Source organism: Neltuma alba, unplaced genomic scaffold (genome assembly GCF_004799145.2).
Source record: "Neltuma alba isolate B1F8T4 unplaced genomic scaffold, ASM479914v2 tig00012566_pilon, whole genome shotgun sequence".
In the NCBI taxonomy this organism is placed as follows: domain Eukaryota; kingdom Viridiplantae; phylum Streptophyta; class Magnoliopsida; order Fabales; family Fabaceae; genus Neltuma; species Neltuma alba.
Window position 1 is genome coordinate 17,531 of NW_021637021.1, and position 18,495 is coordinate 36,025.

The 18,495-nt window shown below is 36.3% G+C and overlaps 2 protein-coding genes across 2 annotated transcripts; one reads left to right on the forward strand and one right to left on the reverse strand.

Moving 5' to 3' along the window:
- Nucleotides 1-530: 530 nt before the first annotated feature.
- Nucleotides 531-15,999, forward strand: LOC114728725 (proteasome activator subunit 4-like). Its single transcript, XM_028915661.1, has 35 exons — nt 531-955; nt 2,397-2,499; nt 2,579-2,691; nt 3,014-3,136; nt 3,782-3,883; nt 3,975-4,140; nt 4,568-4,684; nt 4,772-4,839; nt 4,929-5,030; nt 5,114-5,330; nt 5,521-5,757; nt 5,842-5,969; nt 6,103-6,220; nt 6,314-6,532; nt 6,616-6,771; nt 6,918-6,994; nt 7,078-7,283; nt 7,567-7,780; nt 7,890-7,969; nt 8,068-8,185; nt 8,273-8,443; nt 9,425-9,593; nt 9,679-9,722; nt 9,806-9,848; nt 9,925-10,070; nt 10,230-10,324; nt 10,436-11,334; nt 12,121-12,402; nt 12,485-12,580; nt 13,875-14,053; nt 14,206-14,287; nt 14,643-14,767; nt 15,164-15,256; nt 15,393-15,546; nt 15,664-15,999. Exons 1-35 carry the CDS (start codon nt 795-797, stop codon nt 15,703-15,705), a joined length of 5,445 nt encoding a protein of 1,814 aa, XP_028771494.1. The 5' UTR covers nt 531-794; the 3' UTR covers nt 15,706-15,999.
- LOC114728718 (transcription factor MYB80-like) lies at nt 15,906-18,434 on the reverse strand. The gene is made up of 3 exons (XM_028915652.1): nt 17,778-18,434; nt 17,555-17,684; nt 15,906-16,623 (listed from the first exon to the last, which is right to left on the reverse strand). The coding sequence occupies exons 1-3, from the start codon at nt 17,908-17,910 to the stop codon at nt 15,906-15,908; spliced, it is 981 nt and encodes a 326-aa protein (XP_028771485.1). The 5' UTR covers nt 17,911-18,434.
- Nucleotides 18,435-18,495: the final 61 nt, after the last annotated feature.

Genomic DNA, 18,495 nt, shown 5'->3' on the forward strand with positions numbered 1-18,495 from the left:
CTAAAAGATCTTTTATTAATAGGGATAATTTCTAATGCTAATGCGCATTTTTCTATAAAGCATTCACTAAACTAATTTTTATAATACCTGTAAATTAGTTATTTAATTTTTACATTTATGTAGTAATTTTAATTTTTTAAAATAATTTTAAGTTTTAAAAAATAATATTATATATCAACCTTTTGAAGTGTTTTTTTTTTTGGAGAAGCATGCTTAGTTAACTTTTTTAAATATTATGATTAATTTGAACCAAGCAAGCCCCAAATTTACATGTTCTGTAACAGTGCTCTAATACTGTAACAAAGAAAATGATGTAAAAATATGAAAATCTTGAAGCCTAATTCATTTTGTTGATTATGAGATCATTTTTTTTTACATATTTATTTTATATAGCGAGAAATTGCTTAAAATAAGCTTATTCATGCAATAATTCATTTATTTTCGCTCACAAATGCATTCCTTTCCGATCTGGATTTACCTACGGCGAGAAAACAAACTTTGTTTCCTCTGGAATTAGCGAACATGGCACGCACCCGCAGACAGAGATTAGTGTTTACACCAGTTTACACCTAAGCTCTCTGAAAGTCAATTTGCAAGCGCAGGGCCCCGAACAGTACTATTATTTTTCTTGCTATCCAAGCTCGCTTCTCTCTTCACAGACTCTTGTTGGCTTTCTCTCTAAGAAATTTGACCCTATTTATAGTCTCCACCTAAACGACTTCTTCACTCTGTTATGTGTTTTTCCTCAATTCCAATTTCTTCATTTCGTCACTGATCTTCGTCGATTCTACGGAATGCATCTCTACAATGCATGGCTTCCGCCGCCTGTGGCCGCTCAAACCGTCAAGGAGCGCGACTCCTTTGCCCGCGTCATCACCTCGGTCAAGGCTTCTTATAGCCCTGATGATCCTGATTCCGTTTTCTCAACGCTTAGATACATCTCCGTACTTGACCTGTTAGTTCCTTCTCTTTCTTCTTTAATTTCTGTTTTAAATCATGCATTTCGTTTTGTTTCTTTGCCCGGTGTTGATTTTGCTGCGCCTCAATCAATTTATGTCATTTCATTCCCACTTGATTTTGGGCTTGTACTTAATTTTTTTCGCGGGACAAGTGAGGCGGGAGGGTCTTCTTCCCCCCCCCCCCCGCCTTCAACTGTTACTTGATCAGCAGGGGCTCTGCTGCCTGTGGTAATTGTGTAAGGGTTTTAAGTTAAGGGATAATGATTGTTGGTGTGATCAAATATTATCAGGATGTGATAAGGAAGTGCTTGGTCGTTATCCTGAAGATAAAAGTTGCAGATTATATCCGTTTCAACATTGACGGAAGGCTGTAGTTTTGTGAAATCAACGCCCATGTTATTACTCATTCGTTCCTTGATACAGGACTTAATTGTTAAGTTAATTTTAATCCTAAATATAATATTTATTTCTCATATTTATCAATTTTCTAAATTACTTTTATGGATACCCCTCAACCATAATCAACTAAGTGCGGGAGGGAGGATATTAAGAAAGATGATTATGGTGTTCTAGGAAAAGCATGTCATACTTATAATTAACTAATTTACCTAATTTCTTTGGTCTAATCAAATTAGTTAAATAGGTCTTATATTAAAGACCGGAGGAGTATTTTACAAGCAAGTTGCATTGTGCGGATGGCTCAACTGAAATACTTGGGGTCGGGAGGGGGATGGTTGGGGCATGTTGTTTTTCTATTATTTCTACACTTTCTTCTTTGTTTACTTGTTCTGGTATTTTGTCCTAAATAATCTTGACTGCTATGAGGCTACTTGTTTATAAAAGCAATCTTATGAAGAATGCTTACAGTTAACTGTAATTTCACATATGAATTGCAGAATTAATTTTCAATAGCTTATAGTCCCTTTTATTCGTAACAATAGCTATTGGCTGTACATTTCAGTTGCTTATTTCTTTCCTAGTGTGATATTAATGGAAACCAATTCCAGAATTAATATAAAAACGCAGAAAATAATCCACGGAGTGTAAGTCTAATGATTAAGCTACAAATAGTTATGAAAATGAAAGAAAATAACATGGAATATACCAACAGAAACATAAAAGGACATCTAGCATTCAAGAGCCTTGAGAACTCTCCTCACAATTACCAAATTTTTACTTGCCTCTCACTGAGCTTCACTCTCCATATATATATTCCTACTCATAGCCGAATCCTCACTCTCTTGGACTACATTTCACACCTCACAAAACATGTGACATAGCCTTGGCCCATCCATTGTGGGCCGTGAGATACCTGGTAACGTTCCATCTGGTCTTTATTTTATCCAAAGCTAATTTACAACTGAACTAAGTGCCAACTTTTCACTCATGCCGTAGTGGATGGATTGAATTCTAACTTTTTTTTAATTGGCCATGCAGTTTCTTGAAGGCAAAAAGTGAAATATCTCTTGAAGATGTCCATGCAGTTATTGAGATGGGCCTAGAATTGTTTCACATGGCCCGTCATAAGCTTTATGCTCAGGTTCATCTCTTTAACTTAGTTGTTTTCTTTTATCATATGTCCTCATTTGTTAAGTGTTTATCATATTTTTGTATATTAGGTTAGATGGGGAAATTTATTAGTCAGACTTCTCAACAAGTACAGGAAAAAAATTACTTTAACTGTTGAGTGGCGGCCTTTGTACGATACATTGGTTCTTACACATTTCAGTAGGTAAATATCCACACTCTTGCTGTGACAGCCTTAATTTGCTTAAATTTATCCTCTGGTAACCTTAATGTGTAATTCCAATCTCTGTAACCTATGATTTATTGATTAACTGAAATTGAAGACAAAGCAAATAAATTCTGAGGATTCACACCATCATACCACAATAAATGTGCAAGCCATTTTTGTCATTGATTTCCATGTTATCTTTTTGAAATTTCTACTATTGCATCTCTAAAGTCTGAGCTATCTTGTATATACTAATTGATTAATAGATATTAAATTCAAAATATGGGGGCATTGATTGTGGATTCTTGCACTGTCGCAGAAGCACAGGGCCAGAAGGTTGGAGATTAAAACAGCGTCATTTTGAAATCATAACTTCCCTTGTTCGGTCCTGCAGAAGGTTCTTTCGCTCGGGTTCTGCTTTTGAAATATGGTCTGAGTTTAAGTGAGTGCTCTGACATAATTTAGCCATAGTGTTAAGCAATCTTGATTTGTGAGCAATTATCTGTGTTATTAAATTGATGTTTGGCTAAATTAAGGGAAATTATCAATTATCAATGTTGCAATAAAGTGGAATCATAGCTGCATGCTTGTTTAGATAATTATATTATATTTTTAATGACTTTAAAATAAATGGGTGAATGTTGGACTCAGGCATGGAATTTTGGGTCAATGGGCCTTTAATGGAAATATAAATTTTTCTCCCAGCATCTGTAGCTTTATAGAATTTCAGAATTCTATAGTGTTGAAGTTCAAAAGGTTTTTGTAATGAAAATATGTCAATTTAATTATTTGAGGCTCAATCTTCATGGATACTCATGATTTTTTATAGCTAGAATGTTTGTGCTATTTGTGGATATGTGGTCACTGTGAAGGGCATTGCCATTAATGATACTACTTCATAATTTTGGTGTTTGTAACCTTTATAGAAGTTGATAAACTTCATGCAGTATATTGAAAATCAGATATTTGGACCAATCAAATTATTGGCTTGCTAGGGCAGTTATTTATATTTTTCTTGGGCAAGCATGAACTAATGCATTTTTACTCTTGTTAATGCCTTTTCTTTTGGCTGACGGAAAATTTGCAGATCATTATTGCAAAACCCATGGCATAATTCTGCCTTTGAGGGATCGGGCTTTGCAAGGCTCTTTCTACCTACAAACCAGTACAATCAGGCATTCTTCTCACAGTAAGAAGCGCGTGCGCACATTTGAGGATTTCATTCTGTGTGGTTTCTAACTGACTTGTTGGGATATTAAGCTTTATTATTGGCCTTGTAGTGATTGGATTGAAGAGTGTATACAGTTGTGGGACTCCATACCCAACTGCCAATTTTGGAATGGTCAATGGGCAGCTATTATAGCTCGTGTTGTGAAAAATTACCATAATGTTGATTGGGAGTGCTTCTTGCCTACGCTTTTTGCCAGATACTTGAATATGTTTGAGGTGAGCATGTAGATTCTTCAAGCAATGTTGCCCTTATTGATGTTTTTTCAAATGTTTTAACAGTTGGGGCAGAGTGATGAAATTTATGAGGAAGTAGATGCATATTTTTGGTCTCAATTGATTTTAACGGTTGGCGCAGACCTGATTTGATGCTTGTGTCAACATTTTTTAAAATTAATTTTGATAACCTTATTTGTAATTGCACATTAAATTTTAATAATCCAGCATTTTAAAGGTGTTTTATGACAAAACAAGCTATGTGTGTTTTTGGCATTGTGGCATGGAGCAATTCTTGCATCACAATTTCTTTGGCTAAACTATTATTTAGTCTATCTAGCGGTTTTCCTGCTATATTTAGTCCATGTGACTCGAAGCTTTATATTGTTATCAGAAGCAATCCAGATTTTTAATACTTTTACTTGTGCAGGTTCCTGTTGCAAATGGAAGTGGATCATATCCGTTTCCATTGGATGTCCCTAGAAACACAAGGTTCTTGTTCTCCAACAAGACTGCTACCCCTGCAAAGGCTATTGCAAAATCAATTGTAAGCTGATAAGCTGTGGTTTGCTGTTATGATTGTCTTTTAGTGGATTTCTTACTTTAAGCAACTTTTCTGACACTATAACCGCAGGTGTATTTATTAAAACCTGGTAGTTCAGCACTTCAGTACTTCGAGAAATTGGTCAACATCTTGGAACAGTTAGTTTATACGCATTTTATTGCTCCAGGTATGCCTTCTTTTCAATTTAGTCATTTCCACAGTTGCTTACTGGCATCAACTTTTGTAGATATTATCATCCCTCAAATGGTGGCCGATGGACTTACTCATTAGAGAGATTTTTGTTCCATTTGGTGATTCAATTCCAGAAGCGTCTACAGCATGAGCAAGTGTAAGATAAGAATCAATGTATAATTGGCATCTACTTTGCTTATTCGGTGTTGTATTTTATGCAACTAATAATGCTCTGTATAGGAGTACAAATAATGGCAAACAATCTGAGCAGCATCTTGGAGGACCAGAGAGAGCTTTCTTTGTTAATTCAGTGCTTAAGTTAATTGATCGAGGTCAATACAGCAAGAATGAGCACCTCTCTGAAACTGTTGCCGCCGCAACTTCTGTATTGTCATATGTTGAACCTTCATTGGTTCTGCCATTTGTGGCCTCTCGGTTCCAAATGGCTCTAGAGACGGTTAGTAGAACTATATAAATTTATACTTTTGGTAGGAATACCTAAGTTATACATATGTGGAGAATGGCTAATCCGAAGCATTGCTTTATTTTTCTTGATAGAAAATGTCATATGATATGCTTACTTCTTATTAGCTTTTGTTTATGCACTTCACTTTGTCTTTCTGATAACGTTCTTTCTGTCTAGCCAGATGACTGCCACCCACCAGTTGAAAATTGCTGTTATGTCAGTAGCATTTGTGGGGCGTTCATTATTTTTTACATCTCTATCAACATCCTCATCGAGGGCAACTGATCTTGGTGGTGGGGATGACACATTCATGGATCTTATGGCAGTTTCTTTGTCCAATGCATTGCTTGGTATGGATGCTAATGACCCTCCAAAAACGTTGGCTACCATGCAACTAATAGGTTCCATCTTTTCCAATGTAAGAACATGGATTTCTAAACTGTTATATTAAGTGGTTACATTCCATATCAAGAAAAAATTAATCTATTTACCCTAATGGCAGTTGGCTTTACTGGATGATAAAATTGATGATCTATCATTTATGCCAATGATTCACTTTTCTGAATGGCTGGATGAGTTTTTATGCCGTCTATTTTCCTTGCTTCTTCACCTGGAGCCAAGCAGTGTTATGTAAGTGATGTTGGGAGATACCCATTATCTTGATCATAACTTTAATCAGCAATGGTTTAGCTGTTGTTTCCTTGGATTTTTAAGTAAGTTCAGTTTTTTAGTCTATAATTGGACAATTGATTTCTTGTGTTAGAAATGAAGGTTTACACTCATCGGCAGCATCAGGAACCTTTCTGGTTAATGATGGTCCATACTACTATTGTGTGCTTGAAATCCTGCTTGGAAGGCTTTCAAAACCGCTGTATAATCAGGTATTGATGTCCGACTGTGTATTGATGATATTTCTTCATGGAACAATCTCTGGGTGAATTTTTAATTTTATAATCCTGTGAAATATCTAACAGGCTCTGAAGAAAATTTCCAAGTTTGTGAGGACAAACATTCTTCCTGGTGCTATCGGAGAGGTTGGACTGCTTTGTTGTGCATGTGTTCATTCCAACCCAGAAGAGGCAGTTAGTCAAGTTGTTGAGCCCATACTGTTATCTGTGATATCTTCTTTAAAAGGAACGCCACGCACAGGATTTGGGGGAGGAGGAACTTTCAATGCCTCTGCTTCAACCAGGGTACCTTGTTTTATCAGTATTGGTTATCTTTTGTTTCAATTTTGTGGTTGGATTTTCTTCAAAGTTGAGAGCTCTTTTCCCAGGTTAAATCCACACTGTCACCAGCTCTTGAGGCTTCAATTGAGTATCAACTGATGATATTGTCAGTTGGCATCACATATGGAGGCCCAGCGCTCCTTCGCTACAAGGATCAATTCAAAGAAGCCATTTTCTTGGCTTTTGATTCACCTTCTTGGAAGGTCCTACTGTGCTGCATTTGAATAATGTCTTTGAGGAAGTTTTTCTTGTTCCTGTAGTATTTAATATGTGCATAATAAACATGAGATTTGTTAGTTCTAGAGATTCTGGTTCCGCATATAAATTCTGTTTTCTGGGTTAATCACAGGTTAACGTGGCTGCTGATCATCTTCTTCGATCCCTTCTTGGGAGTCAGATTCATTATTATCCCGTTGATCAGTATAAGTATGTATACTATCCATAGGTTGCTTGCTATTGTGATTGTGGTTAAAGAGTTTTGTAGCAATGTTATAGTGTTTGTTTTCTAGGTGCATTCTTAGTCACCCTGATGCTGCTGTTCTTGAAGAATGGATTAGCACAAAAGATTATTCCAATGACGAAAGATTGATTCCAAAGTGGCATATTCCATGTGATGAAGAAGTTCAGTTTGCAAATGAGCTTTTAGACATTCACTTTAAGTCAGCTTTGGATGATCTTTTGAATATATGCCAAAATAAAATCCATACTGATCAAGGTAAACCATGCTAATTTCTCCCAAGTGCAATTTCCAATTTGAGTAACGCTTTGATTGAGTCAGAAGACTTCGTGATAGTTTTAGATGTTTATTTCATGGAAATTCTGGATGCTGACTCTGGGCATTTTGATGGCCATTTCTGCTTTTATGCGTCACTTTCTGATTTTAAGATATATATATATTTCATAAAAAAATGATTGGGTGTTAGTGCGTTGTGAAGGAAGTTTTTCATATCAACATATATTAAAGCGTTGTGACACACAGATTGTAACATGTTGTGCAGGAGATGAGAAAGAGCACTTGAAAGTGACTCTTCTACGCATTGTATCATCTTTGCAAGGTCTATTTTCATGCTTGCCTGATTTCATTCCCGCCTCCAAGAATGGAATGGTTGAGGATTCTGACCCTACCTTTTTGCTTGCTGGAGCGACTGGTTCTACTGTCGGTAGTACTGCTCTGCGAGAAAAGGCTGCTGAGGTTGTTCACGAGGCATGCAAGTAAGGATCATTGTTAAATTCTTTTCTTGTCATTTGTTCGGCTTATGTACTTGCAATTATGATTATTTTCATTAATCTTTTTTTTTCTTTCTTTTTGGTTCTTTTAAAGATATGTACTGGAAAAAAAATCCGATGACAGCAGCTTGCTGATACTAATTATTCGTGTTATGGATGCTTTAGGAAACTATGGTAATGGGCTCCACTGGATGAATTGCAACATAGTATTTCAAATCCAATTTCTCTATGCACAGCTGAACTCATCCTGTCCATTTTCTTTTCTGACATAGGTAGTTTGGAATTTGATGAATGGTCTAGTCACAGACAGGCTTGGAAGTTGGAATCTGCTGCAATTATAGAACCTCCCATTAATTTCATTGTATCATTTCATTCCAAAGGAAAGAAAAGGTAATAAAACTTTGATTCAGTCTCTTGATCCCGAAAATTATGCTTTAAGAACTGTGGGTCAAACTTTGAATTTTTCTTTTGTTCCAGACCTAGGTGGGCACTTATTGACAAAGCATTCATGCACAGTACATGGAGATCTTCACAAGCATCCTATCATCTCTACCGTATGAGTGGGAATTTCTGTCCATCAGATCATGTGACTCTTTTGATGGATGATCTTTTAAATCTCTCTCTGCATAGCTACGAAACTGTCCGCATGTGAGTAGACAAGACATCCATGGCTAATATGTTACTGATCAAATTTGTTTTTATGAGTAGCAGGTAGCTGCCAGAATTCGTTTAGCACATTGTGATGTATTTCACCTAGGCTAGGAATTGTTGAAGTTGATCAGTTTATTACTATATGTAATGAACCAAGACAGGATAAAGAATTGGCTTTTGGACAGAATTTATAGAATTTAGTGTTTATGTCTTTAATTGTCCACTGCGGAAAAAGATGACTGCCAAATTGTCATAAAATCTAAAGCTTGGACAATCTTATTTTTAGGTATGTCTTGTCTGATGTTGAAACCACCACAACGTTGACTGTCACTGGATGTGGTTTTGTTATCAGTTCTTAAGTTTTTATGTGGGATTTGTTGGATTAGTTTAGTTGTTACTATTTAGCAGGCATTGTTAAGAAATAACGGTGTGAGTAGTTATGTTCCTTTTTAGTAAGTATATCCCTGTTATCATTACTCAAGAGTCATGATCTTAGTCTATTGCATTTTTTTCTCCCAGGACATGGGGGATATTTCTCATCAATAAGATCACATTTCTCAATACATTCCTTTTTAAATTTCATTCCATTCTGCATACCAAATACGTTGTTAGATAGACTTGCACTCCTAGCAGCTTGTAAATAATTGTATGAATTATTTGAATAGAGTTTTGTTTGTATTTTAGCCCGCACCAGGAAAATGGAAACTAGTTTTGGGAGCTTAAAACTACTGTTCCGTCTAATCTATTCAGTGGCTGCAATGTCTGACTTTAACTGATCTTTGAAAGTCTTTAATAAATGGTGCCTAAGAAGTTTAGGATGTTCTTGTTTGTGTGACTTTGTATGTTAATGTTTATCTTGATCCTCTCCTTTGGTTGCCTCTTCATACATTGGCATGTGTTCTAGTGTTCTCTAACATGCTTCATTAAATGCCTTTGCAATTCTTATTATGCCTGATCAATTTATTTATATGTTGCCAGGTTTGCAGGAAAATCTCTGATTAAGATGATCAAGAGATGGCCTTCTATGATTTCGAAGTGTGTTATCACATTTACCAACAACTTGCTCAACCCCAATGCAGAGGAATATGCAGTGCTGGGTTCTTGTTCAGTTCTCTCCTCACAAACAGTTCTTAAGCATTTGACATCGGTGATGATTGAAAATTTTTCTTTTATTTTTCATTCTTTTAGATGGTGAATAAATTTTATTTTTTTGACATTTTTTCTTATGATAGGATCCAAAGGCATTCTCTTCATTTATCCTGGGGATTCTTTCAAGGTATTGACATTTTCTTTGCTTCTTGGTTTTAGGAAAATTTTCTTTACCATTTAGAATAATAATTTCTTCTCATTTTCTTGAAGTTCGCATCATGAATCTTTGAAAGCCCAGAAAGCAATTAATGAGGTAAGCTTATTCCCTATCAGATGATTACTTTCTATTGTGCACTTTTTCTTGTTTAACATCACATTACTTTGTACAGCTCTTTGTAAAATACAACAACCACTTTTCCGGAGTATCTAGAAACTTTTTCAGGATGTCAGATAATCACACTGTTGGACCAGATTTCTCAGATTTGGTTTCTCAGATTGGCTCTATGAGCTTTGATTCTACTGGCTTGCATTGGCGGTATTTCCCTTAATATTTGTCTTTTCTTCTTTCCGTCTAGATGTATTTCTTTTTTTAAATTTTTAGTTTGCATGATCCTCTACAAGTTTAAAAGATTATGCCTATTTTTCTTAGATTCTTGAACATTTGAATCATTGGATCAATATTTTGTTTTTGCAGGTATAATTTGATGGCTAACAGAGTTTTGCTTCTGTTGGCTTTGGCCTCTAGAAACCACCCCAGCTTATCATCTAAAATCCTGAGCGAAACTGCTGGTATGCAAGCTTGGATGCTTTTGCATCTTTCTGGTGTTCTTTTATTTATTGCCTTGTTTGAAGTCAATTTCACTGACATGTTCCATGATCTTTGTGCTGTCACTTGTTTAGGACACTTTCTAAAGAATTTGAAAAGTCATCTTCCTCAAACAAGAATACTAGCAATTTCAGCTCTTAATACACTCTTGAAGGAATCGCCTTATAAGCTGTCTGCTGGTGAGAAATCTGTTGTTTCTCACGATTTGCAAGGCAATGCCAAGTCGTCTTTAGAAGGAGCTTTAACTCAAACTTTCCAGGAAGAGGGGTTTTTCAGTGAGACATTAAATAGTCTTTCTCATGTTCATATAATAAGCGATAATGAAACGTCATTTCCAAGAGGAGGTCACGGTGATTCCAGTTTCCAAAGCCTAGCAGACAAAGCCATAACTCGATTCTACTTTGAATTTTCATCTTCTTGGCCACGTACTCCCAGTGATACCTTTATACGACGTGATAGCTTTTACCCAAATTTTGCACGCATTTTTAAGCGGCTAGTACAAGAATGTGGCATGCCTGTTATATTGGCTCTTAAAGGTGCATTAGATGAGTTTACAAGTGCCAAGGAGAGGCCTAAACAGTGTGTAGCTGCTGAAGCACTGGCAGGCGTGTTACACTCTGATATTGATGGTCTATCAGGAGAATGGGATAGCTGGCTTATGCCCCAGTTAAAGAATATTATTCTAGCACAATCTGTCGAGTCACTTCCTGAGTGGGCCTCTTGCATACGGTATGCAGTTACTGGTAAAGGAAAGTATGGAACTAGAGTTCCTTTATTGAGGCAGCAAATTCTAGATGCTTTGATGGCATCCTTACCTTCAACAGTAGCGACCACTGTAACAGTTAAAAGATATAATTTCTTGGTAGCTGCGCTTGTAGAAGTATCCCCACAGAATATGCCAATAACTGAAATCCAGCTCCACGATACACTTTTGAAGGAAGTGCTTGATAATATGAGTCACTCATCATCCCAAGTAAGAATTCCGTTTACTCCATATGTTCTATTGGTCATCTGAATAAATTTTGAAGTCATATGAATCTTACTGGATTTCATAGAACTAGAACCTATGAAGCACTGATAGTTTGAAAACGTAAATGTACCCACATTCTATGCGATATGCGTACTATACTTCATCATACGTATCATATATTCTACCATATGTATTGTTATGTTTTTTTCATCAAAATATTTCTATATAACTTAAAAAAGATTAATATTTTGCTTGATTATTATGAATAGTTTTATATTTCTTGTTTAAAACTCAAGATACCCATACTGATCCCCTAAAATATTGAAATATAATTATGTATTCTTGCGCCTCTATCGTAAAATTTTGAAAAATTGCCATATTCAATGTATCATGCTGTCTGGTAATACATGTGTCTGTATTGTTTAAGAGCATAATTTTTGTTATAGAAGCCATGCTGAATGTACTGATTTTGTCTTTCATTTATTATAGTGTAAAATATTATTTTCTTGGGAAGTGTATAGGGGTAAAGTTGGAAAGTTGATATATTTTAAAGCAGCATTAATGCATTTTAAGTTTTTTTTTTGGGGTTCGTGTGAAACGTTGGAAATGCCGTATAAATAGGATCAAAGGTGTATCTTCTAATTTCCAAGAGCTACATAATGTGTTCTGGATTTTCTTAGTATAATTATGTTAATATTACTAGAAATCATATGACTTCACTGCATCATTGGAAGCTCTTTTAGAAACAATTTCAGAAGAGGAAAAGTGACATTTGTTTCTATTGGACAGGTGAGGCAGGTTTTAGGTATCACCCTCACAATATTGTGCTCTAACATCCGTCTATATCATTCAAGTCATCATGATAATGCATATGATGAGAGACAAAGCGATGCTGATAATTTGTTAAAAGATGCAAGCTGGGTTCAGTTTCTTATAGAGCGAGCTGCCGAAGCAGTTGTGAACATTCAGAATGCTACCCAGTCAGACAAAGGGGTGAATTCTATGGATGTAAATCTTGAAAATGGACTTCCGGATGGTGATTCAGAAGTTGATATAAAATGGATGGAAACGGTACTAATAGGCGCAAGCATATAGGTTTTGGTTTTACTTGTAAAATCTTTCACTGATTGTTTGCTATTCTTCATTTATGTAGCTATTTTACTTCATCTTCTCATCGTTGAAGTCTGGGAGATCCTCTTATCTGCTTGATGTGATTGCGGGGCTTCTTTATCCCGTGATTTCCCTGCAGGTTTGCCCCATGTCTCCAATTATAATTGTAATATTTAAAAGACTTCTTTTGATTCTCAGTGCTCTGTGTTTCACTGCAGCTACTTTATATTCTTGTGTTTGTTTTTAGTAATCTCTTGTCTTAGGACATTGATCTTCGACATCATTGTATGGAGCAGGCTTATACGAGAATACTTGTGGTTGACATTTTTTTAACCTGGATCATTACCTTTTGTTCTACACCCGTCTCGGTCAAACATTTGGTGCATTAGTCTGTCAATTCTATATCTGACTTGCTGCTGCTTTTAAATCCTTCCCGCTATATGTTTAGTCACTCTTTCCATTTTAGGGTATGGTTGGAAGTTGGTCATTATTCCTGTGATACAAATGCTGAATAAGATTTTTTTTGCCTCCCTTGAACTAGTTTTATTAAGAGCTCATAATTTCTTGGGTTAGTTGTAGGATGGTTTATATTTCGGCCCTGGGCTTACTCCGGTCATTGGCAATAGACCATACAACCAAATCTAGAATATCAAGACTCTTGTGATATCTAACTCTGCTCATATTTAATGACTATTCCCTCCTCTTTTTCTCTTTTTCTTTTATTTTTTCTTTTGGAGTAGTTAAATACTATGATGGTTCCATTGCTTTAACTTTTGGTCTGTTATTCAGCAATATTAAAGTTTCTTTTTTATTTTTCAAAAGAAATGTTATTATATGTTATGTAAGTAAGAATATTTTTTTAAAAAAAAGCTTTCCAGTGTAAAAGTCAAGAGTTTGTGATGCTCAAATAGGGTTTGAGCAAATTAGATGAAATTGTGAAGTACTCATTTTGTCATTCCATTCTCACGATAAATAATTGGATGGTTTTGATTGGCAAAAAGAAAAATGAACGGTTTTGAAAAATATTGGCATATATTGAAATAAAAGCGCAATGCTATTGTTTTAATATTCATATGACAGAGGCAGTCTTCTTGTCTGTTTTTTTTCCCCCCTTCAAATAGAAGTCGGAAAACTTGTGCATGACGTTTATACTGATATTGTCAAGTTTCCACTCTTTTGAGATTATATATTTTGGTAGCACTTTCATTTACTGAGTGAAACAGGAGTAGGAATATGCTGGGAACTTTTAAATGCTTATCATTGCAAGACTTGTTAATGGAGAAAATGCTTATTTTACTGTGGATTCCTATAGTTGTAGATGGTGTTTCACTGTGAATGTTATTTATATTCCTGAAGTATTAGATTCCATCATGATCTACATGGAGAGGGTATTGCTTTTTTTCATTCATGGGTAATTTTATGTGCTTTTGAAGGAAACATCAAATAAAGATTTGTCAACATTAGCCAAGGGAGTATTTGAATTACTTAAATGGAGTATTTTCCGGGAACCTCACCTCCAGAAGGTTGTCTCGGTGATTTTATCTGCTGCAAATGATTCCAATTGGAGAACTAGATCTGCTACATTGACATATCTTCGCACTTTCATGTATAGGTACGATAACTTTTTGATTTTGCTTTGTCAGAGCAGATCAGGTGTTAAATTCTTAACAAGTGATGTCACTTGCTTCCATGCTTTGTAATATTAGCAACTTGTACTTCATAGTTAGATTTATTGACTGATAATTACTTTTACTCATATAACAGGCACACTTTCATTCTCCCAAGTTCAATGAAACAAGAAATTTGGAGAACTGTTGAGAAGTTGCTTGTAGACAACCAAGTTGAGGCAAGAACTTAGCACTAAACCTATATGAATTGCAATGTAGAGTAGTCATTGTTATCCCTTGTTTAGTTAGTTTGCCCCTTCTTTCTGGGAGAACCAGGTTGTGGAAAAAGATCAATATCATCCTCCTAATCTGCTTCTGTGACTTATGTTTGAGATTAGTTATAACTATTTTGTACGTTACTACCAGTACGTGTGTGGTTCCTCGTGGTTACAGAATATAATATTACATACAAGCAATGAACACCATATCTGGACTTGTGTTGTGTACCTTGCTTGCTGCTTTTCTGTCTCTATTACGTCTTAAAGAGTGGAATTATTTATACCTTATTTTGAAAAACTTGATTTCTGTGTCTAGGTAAGAGAGCATGCAGCAGCAGTTTTAGCAGGCTTATTGAAGGGAGGAGATGAAGATCTAGCTAAAGATTTCCGTGATAGAGCTTATGTTCAGGCAAATGTTTTACAGAAGAGAAGAAGGATGAGGTTGCCCTTTTCTCCCTTTGTTCTGGGATGCGGTGTTGTGATGTTTAAGAATCGTCAGCCTTTGAAAAATCAGTGCTGGCTTCTTGTCTTTGAATTCTACATGTTATCTGTTGTGCATGGTCTTTTGAAATTATCTGTAATCCTAGCTGTGGGTCTTCGGCAAAAATTAACAAGGAAAATACACTGTTTGACTTCCTCTGCATGGAGACTCTGTGGAGTTCACTTTTTAAACTTTTTGTGAAAGTAATGGCATCTGCGGTGTTTCTGTCCTTTAGATGCCTCAAGCAACATATATCAACTGATTGAGTAGTTCTTATGACCTTGTCTTGATTGGTCATTTATTTAGTTCTATTTCTTATCATATGTATTAAATATCTTGCAAATTTTTTGCTGCAGAAATGCAAGCTCTGGTTCATCAGTAGCATCAGTTCATGGTGCTGTGCTAGCATTGGCAGCTTCTGTTTTATCAGCCCCTTATGATATGCCCAGGTTTGTCCTGTTGAAAGAAATAATATCCTAATATCATTTTAATTTATTTTTTTTAATGTATTCACCCATCATTTTCTCTCTCCCACTCCCTTTCTTGTTTAGCTGTTATCTCACTTCATCAAATAATTCATTTCAGCTGGTTGCCTGAGCATGTTACACTGCTGGCTCGCTTTAGTGGGGAGCCATCTCCTGTGAAATCTGCGGTAACGAAAGCAGTTGCGGAGTTCAGGCGGACTCATGCAGATACTTGGAATGTTCAGAAAGAATCATTTACTGAAGAGCAACTTGAGGTAGCTTTTTAAAGAGCCAATTATATTTCTTCCTGTGATTCCTCATATTTAATTATTACTTGCTGTTTATTTTCAAAGATTCTTATTTATTTATTTTATTCTTGACTATACTGGCAGATTCTGGCAGATACATCCTCATCGTCATCGTATTTCGCTTAATCCAATATTAGCAAGAAGTGGTTAAAAGAGTACTGAAAATATAGTATGCGTGATATGTTTTCCATTTTTATTTTTTTTGTGTATTCATAGTTTGTAAAAATAGCCATTATCTACATTTGTATCATTGATCATCTTCATAGGCAGCTTATTCTTTATTTCTGATGTCGGAATTCTTTCCCTTCTCTGTTCTGTGATCTTTCTTATACCATGGGATTAATCAGATCTTCTGATGGTAAATCCCACAAAACACACTGGGCGTTGAATAAATCGGATGCACTTCTAATTTCTTTTGCAGTATTGGAATCATCTTCATTTTCTTCTTGAAGTTTTTCATGTAACTGGCCTTGTTGATCCATGGCTGTGCATGTACTTCCGGTACACACACTTTGGCTCCATGGTGATCCATCCCCATCGTTGGCAAACGACACAGGACTAAATTGAAACCCAGTCACTGTAGGAAAGACACTGCAAGTCCCCTCAAAACTGGCTGTTGTAGTTGCAGTGCAGTCCCACGGTTTATTTGGGGTTATCATTTCAGATTCTTGCATAACCTTGGATAACCCAAACTTAATCTTCTCAGAAGTGTCTTGCTTCTCATCAGGTTTATAGTTCATGAAAGAGGTAATGTTAATGTTATTCCCCATTTGTTCAGTGGGGTTTTGAGCCTGGAAGTTAATCTTCTTCTTAGTAAGAAGATGAAGCACCTCGTCTTTGAAGCAGCCGAGAGCTGCTTCAGCTAGGTGAGCTGCCTGTGGGGGTGCCAATGTTGTTGCAATTTCGGCCATCAGGTGGGAGAATGGCTTGTGGGTGACAGGGTCGATTCCCATGCCTGAAAGTTTCTTCCTCAGCTTGGTGTTCCAGTGGTTTTTGACGTCATTGTCAGTGCGGCCTGGGAGCTGGGCTGCTATTAGTGACCATCTGAAAATATATTAAGCCATTGTGTTAGTATTTGATATATCTACCCATTCTTTTTCTTGGGCCACTTAGTATGTATTCGTTCTAGTGTTTAAGAAATTAAACATGCCCCCCTTGAGCTTCCAGAGTCTATGGGTTAAAAGATACTAGGTATAAACATTCTTCTAATCTCTAGTATAATAATGGAGGTTTCAGTATGGTCATTCTGCTAGATTTAAGGGGTGTTTGGAAGCACCCAAAAGTTCGTAAAATGAGGCAAACTCTTCTATATATTTATTTCATACACCGTAAAAATACTTTTAAAATCATGGTTTTGATTCCATCCAAACACCTTAGTTATGTTGAAATAAATGTCTTATGTTCTGTTGCCGCCTTTTGTACAGGGGAGAATGAGAATTAACTCGCCGAGGTAGAATGACTGATCATGAAGTGAAATAAAACACAAGAGAGGTGGCCTTTTTTGTCAATCTCTTGTTGTCTTGTGCAAGTTCACTTTATGAGCTGTCATACATAGTCGATAGGTGTCAATTGGAATCAAGTGCCTAAGTTCATGGTAATGTCATCAATTCTCCAGATAACAGGGATGAGACAAGGCAGATGACATATGAGGGATAAAATCCTTAGGATAATTAATAATTCCTAGAAATTGTTGAAAAAAAAACGTTTGATAAAATTTATTGGGATGATGATACATTAAAAAGTCAATTTTAGAAGATCCAAATATGGAGAGAAAAAAACAAAATTTAGAAAAGTTATCATGATTTTAAAGTGATTTTTAAGCAGAAAGACATTTATTCCTAATCATGTTAAATATCATTTTAGGCTTAAATTGATTTTTCGGGTTTGAAAAATCACTTGTAGTGAGCTGAAAGCCATGTCAAACAAATTGTTTATGTTAAAAAATTGTGAGAGGCCAAAAGCAGAGGTGATTTACCGGTTACCAAAAACAGAGTGGAGCTTCACAATGGTTTGCTCTTCTGAGTCTGAAAACTGACCATGCTTGAGATCAGGACGGAGGTAGTTAGTCCACCTGAGCCTGCAGCTCTTTCCACACCTCTGGAGGCCTTCATCTCAACCAAAATCAAATTCAAGTAAGCTTTATCGTCCACATTAATAAGAACAGGACATGAAGCCAGAGACAAGACAAGACAACAAACCAGCATTTTTAGGAATAAGGCGCCAATTCCTAGTACCATGTTGAGCAATGTAGGAAGAGAGCTTGTTGTCTTCCTCAGGTGTCCACTGTCCTCTTTTAACGTTGTCCTTCTCGCAGCATGGAATACGACCCATATCTCTGTACCAATTATCTATTTGAGAACTGCCTCTTCTTCAGTGTTTGGAATTGTTTTGAGGGAAAAAGAAAAGATGGAGAGTAATTGTTTTTAGGCTTATTTTTGTGGGTTTGGTCTGCTGTACTTTATATATCAAGTGGATGCGCATGGGTGAAGAGAGAAGAAGAGCATCAAAGAGGCATGAGGACATTAAAGAATTCAACGCTGTAGAGAGCGTGTGTTCGAGAGGCAGGTAGCTCACCCACAAGATGCCTGGTCAACCTTTCCCTCGTTGACTCTCTCTCTCTCTCTCTCTCTATCTGTGTGTCTGTGACTGTGATTTTGCTTCTTTGTTCTGATTGGCTAGCTTTCTTCTTTCTGCTTTGTTCAGACAATGCCTTCTTCCCCCCACACGAAGCCATAGATCTTCCTTCATGTGCCCCTCTCGTATTATCATCTATCTTTAGGCAACTTTCTGTTCTGAGCTTCTGGTGCCTTTTCGTTTTGCTTTGTGTAAACTCGATGCAGCACATTACTCCCATTTACGCGGAATCTTCGAACAGTACATGTTATTGAGCTTCTCAAAAAACATATTAGCTCCAGT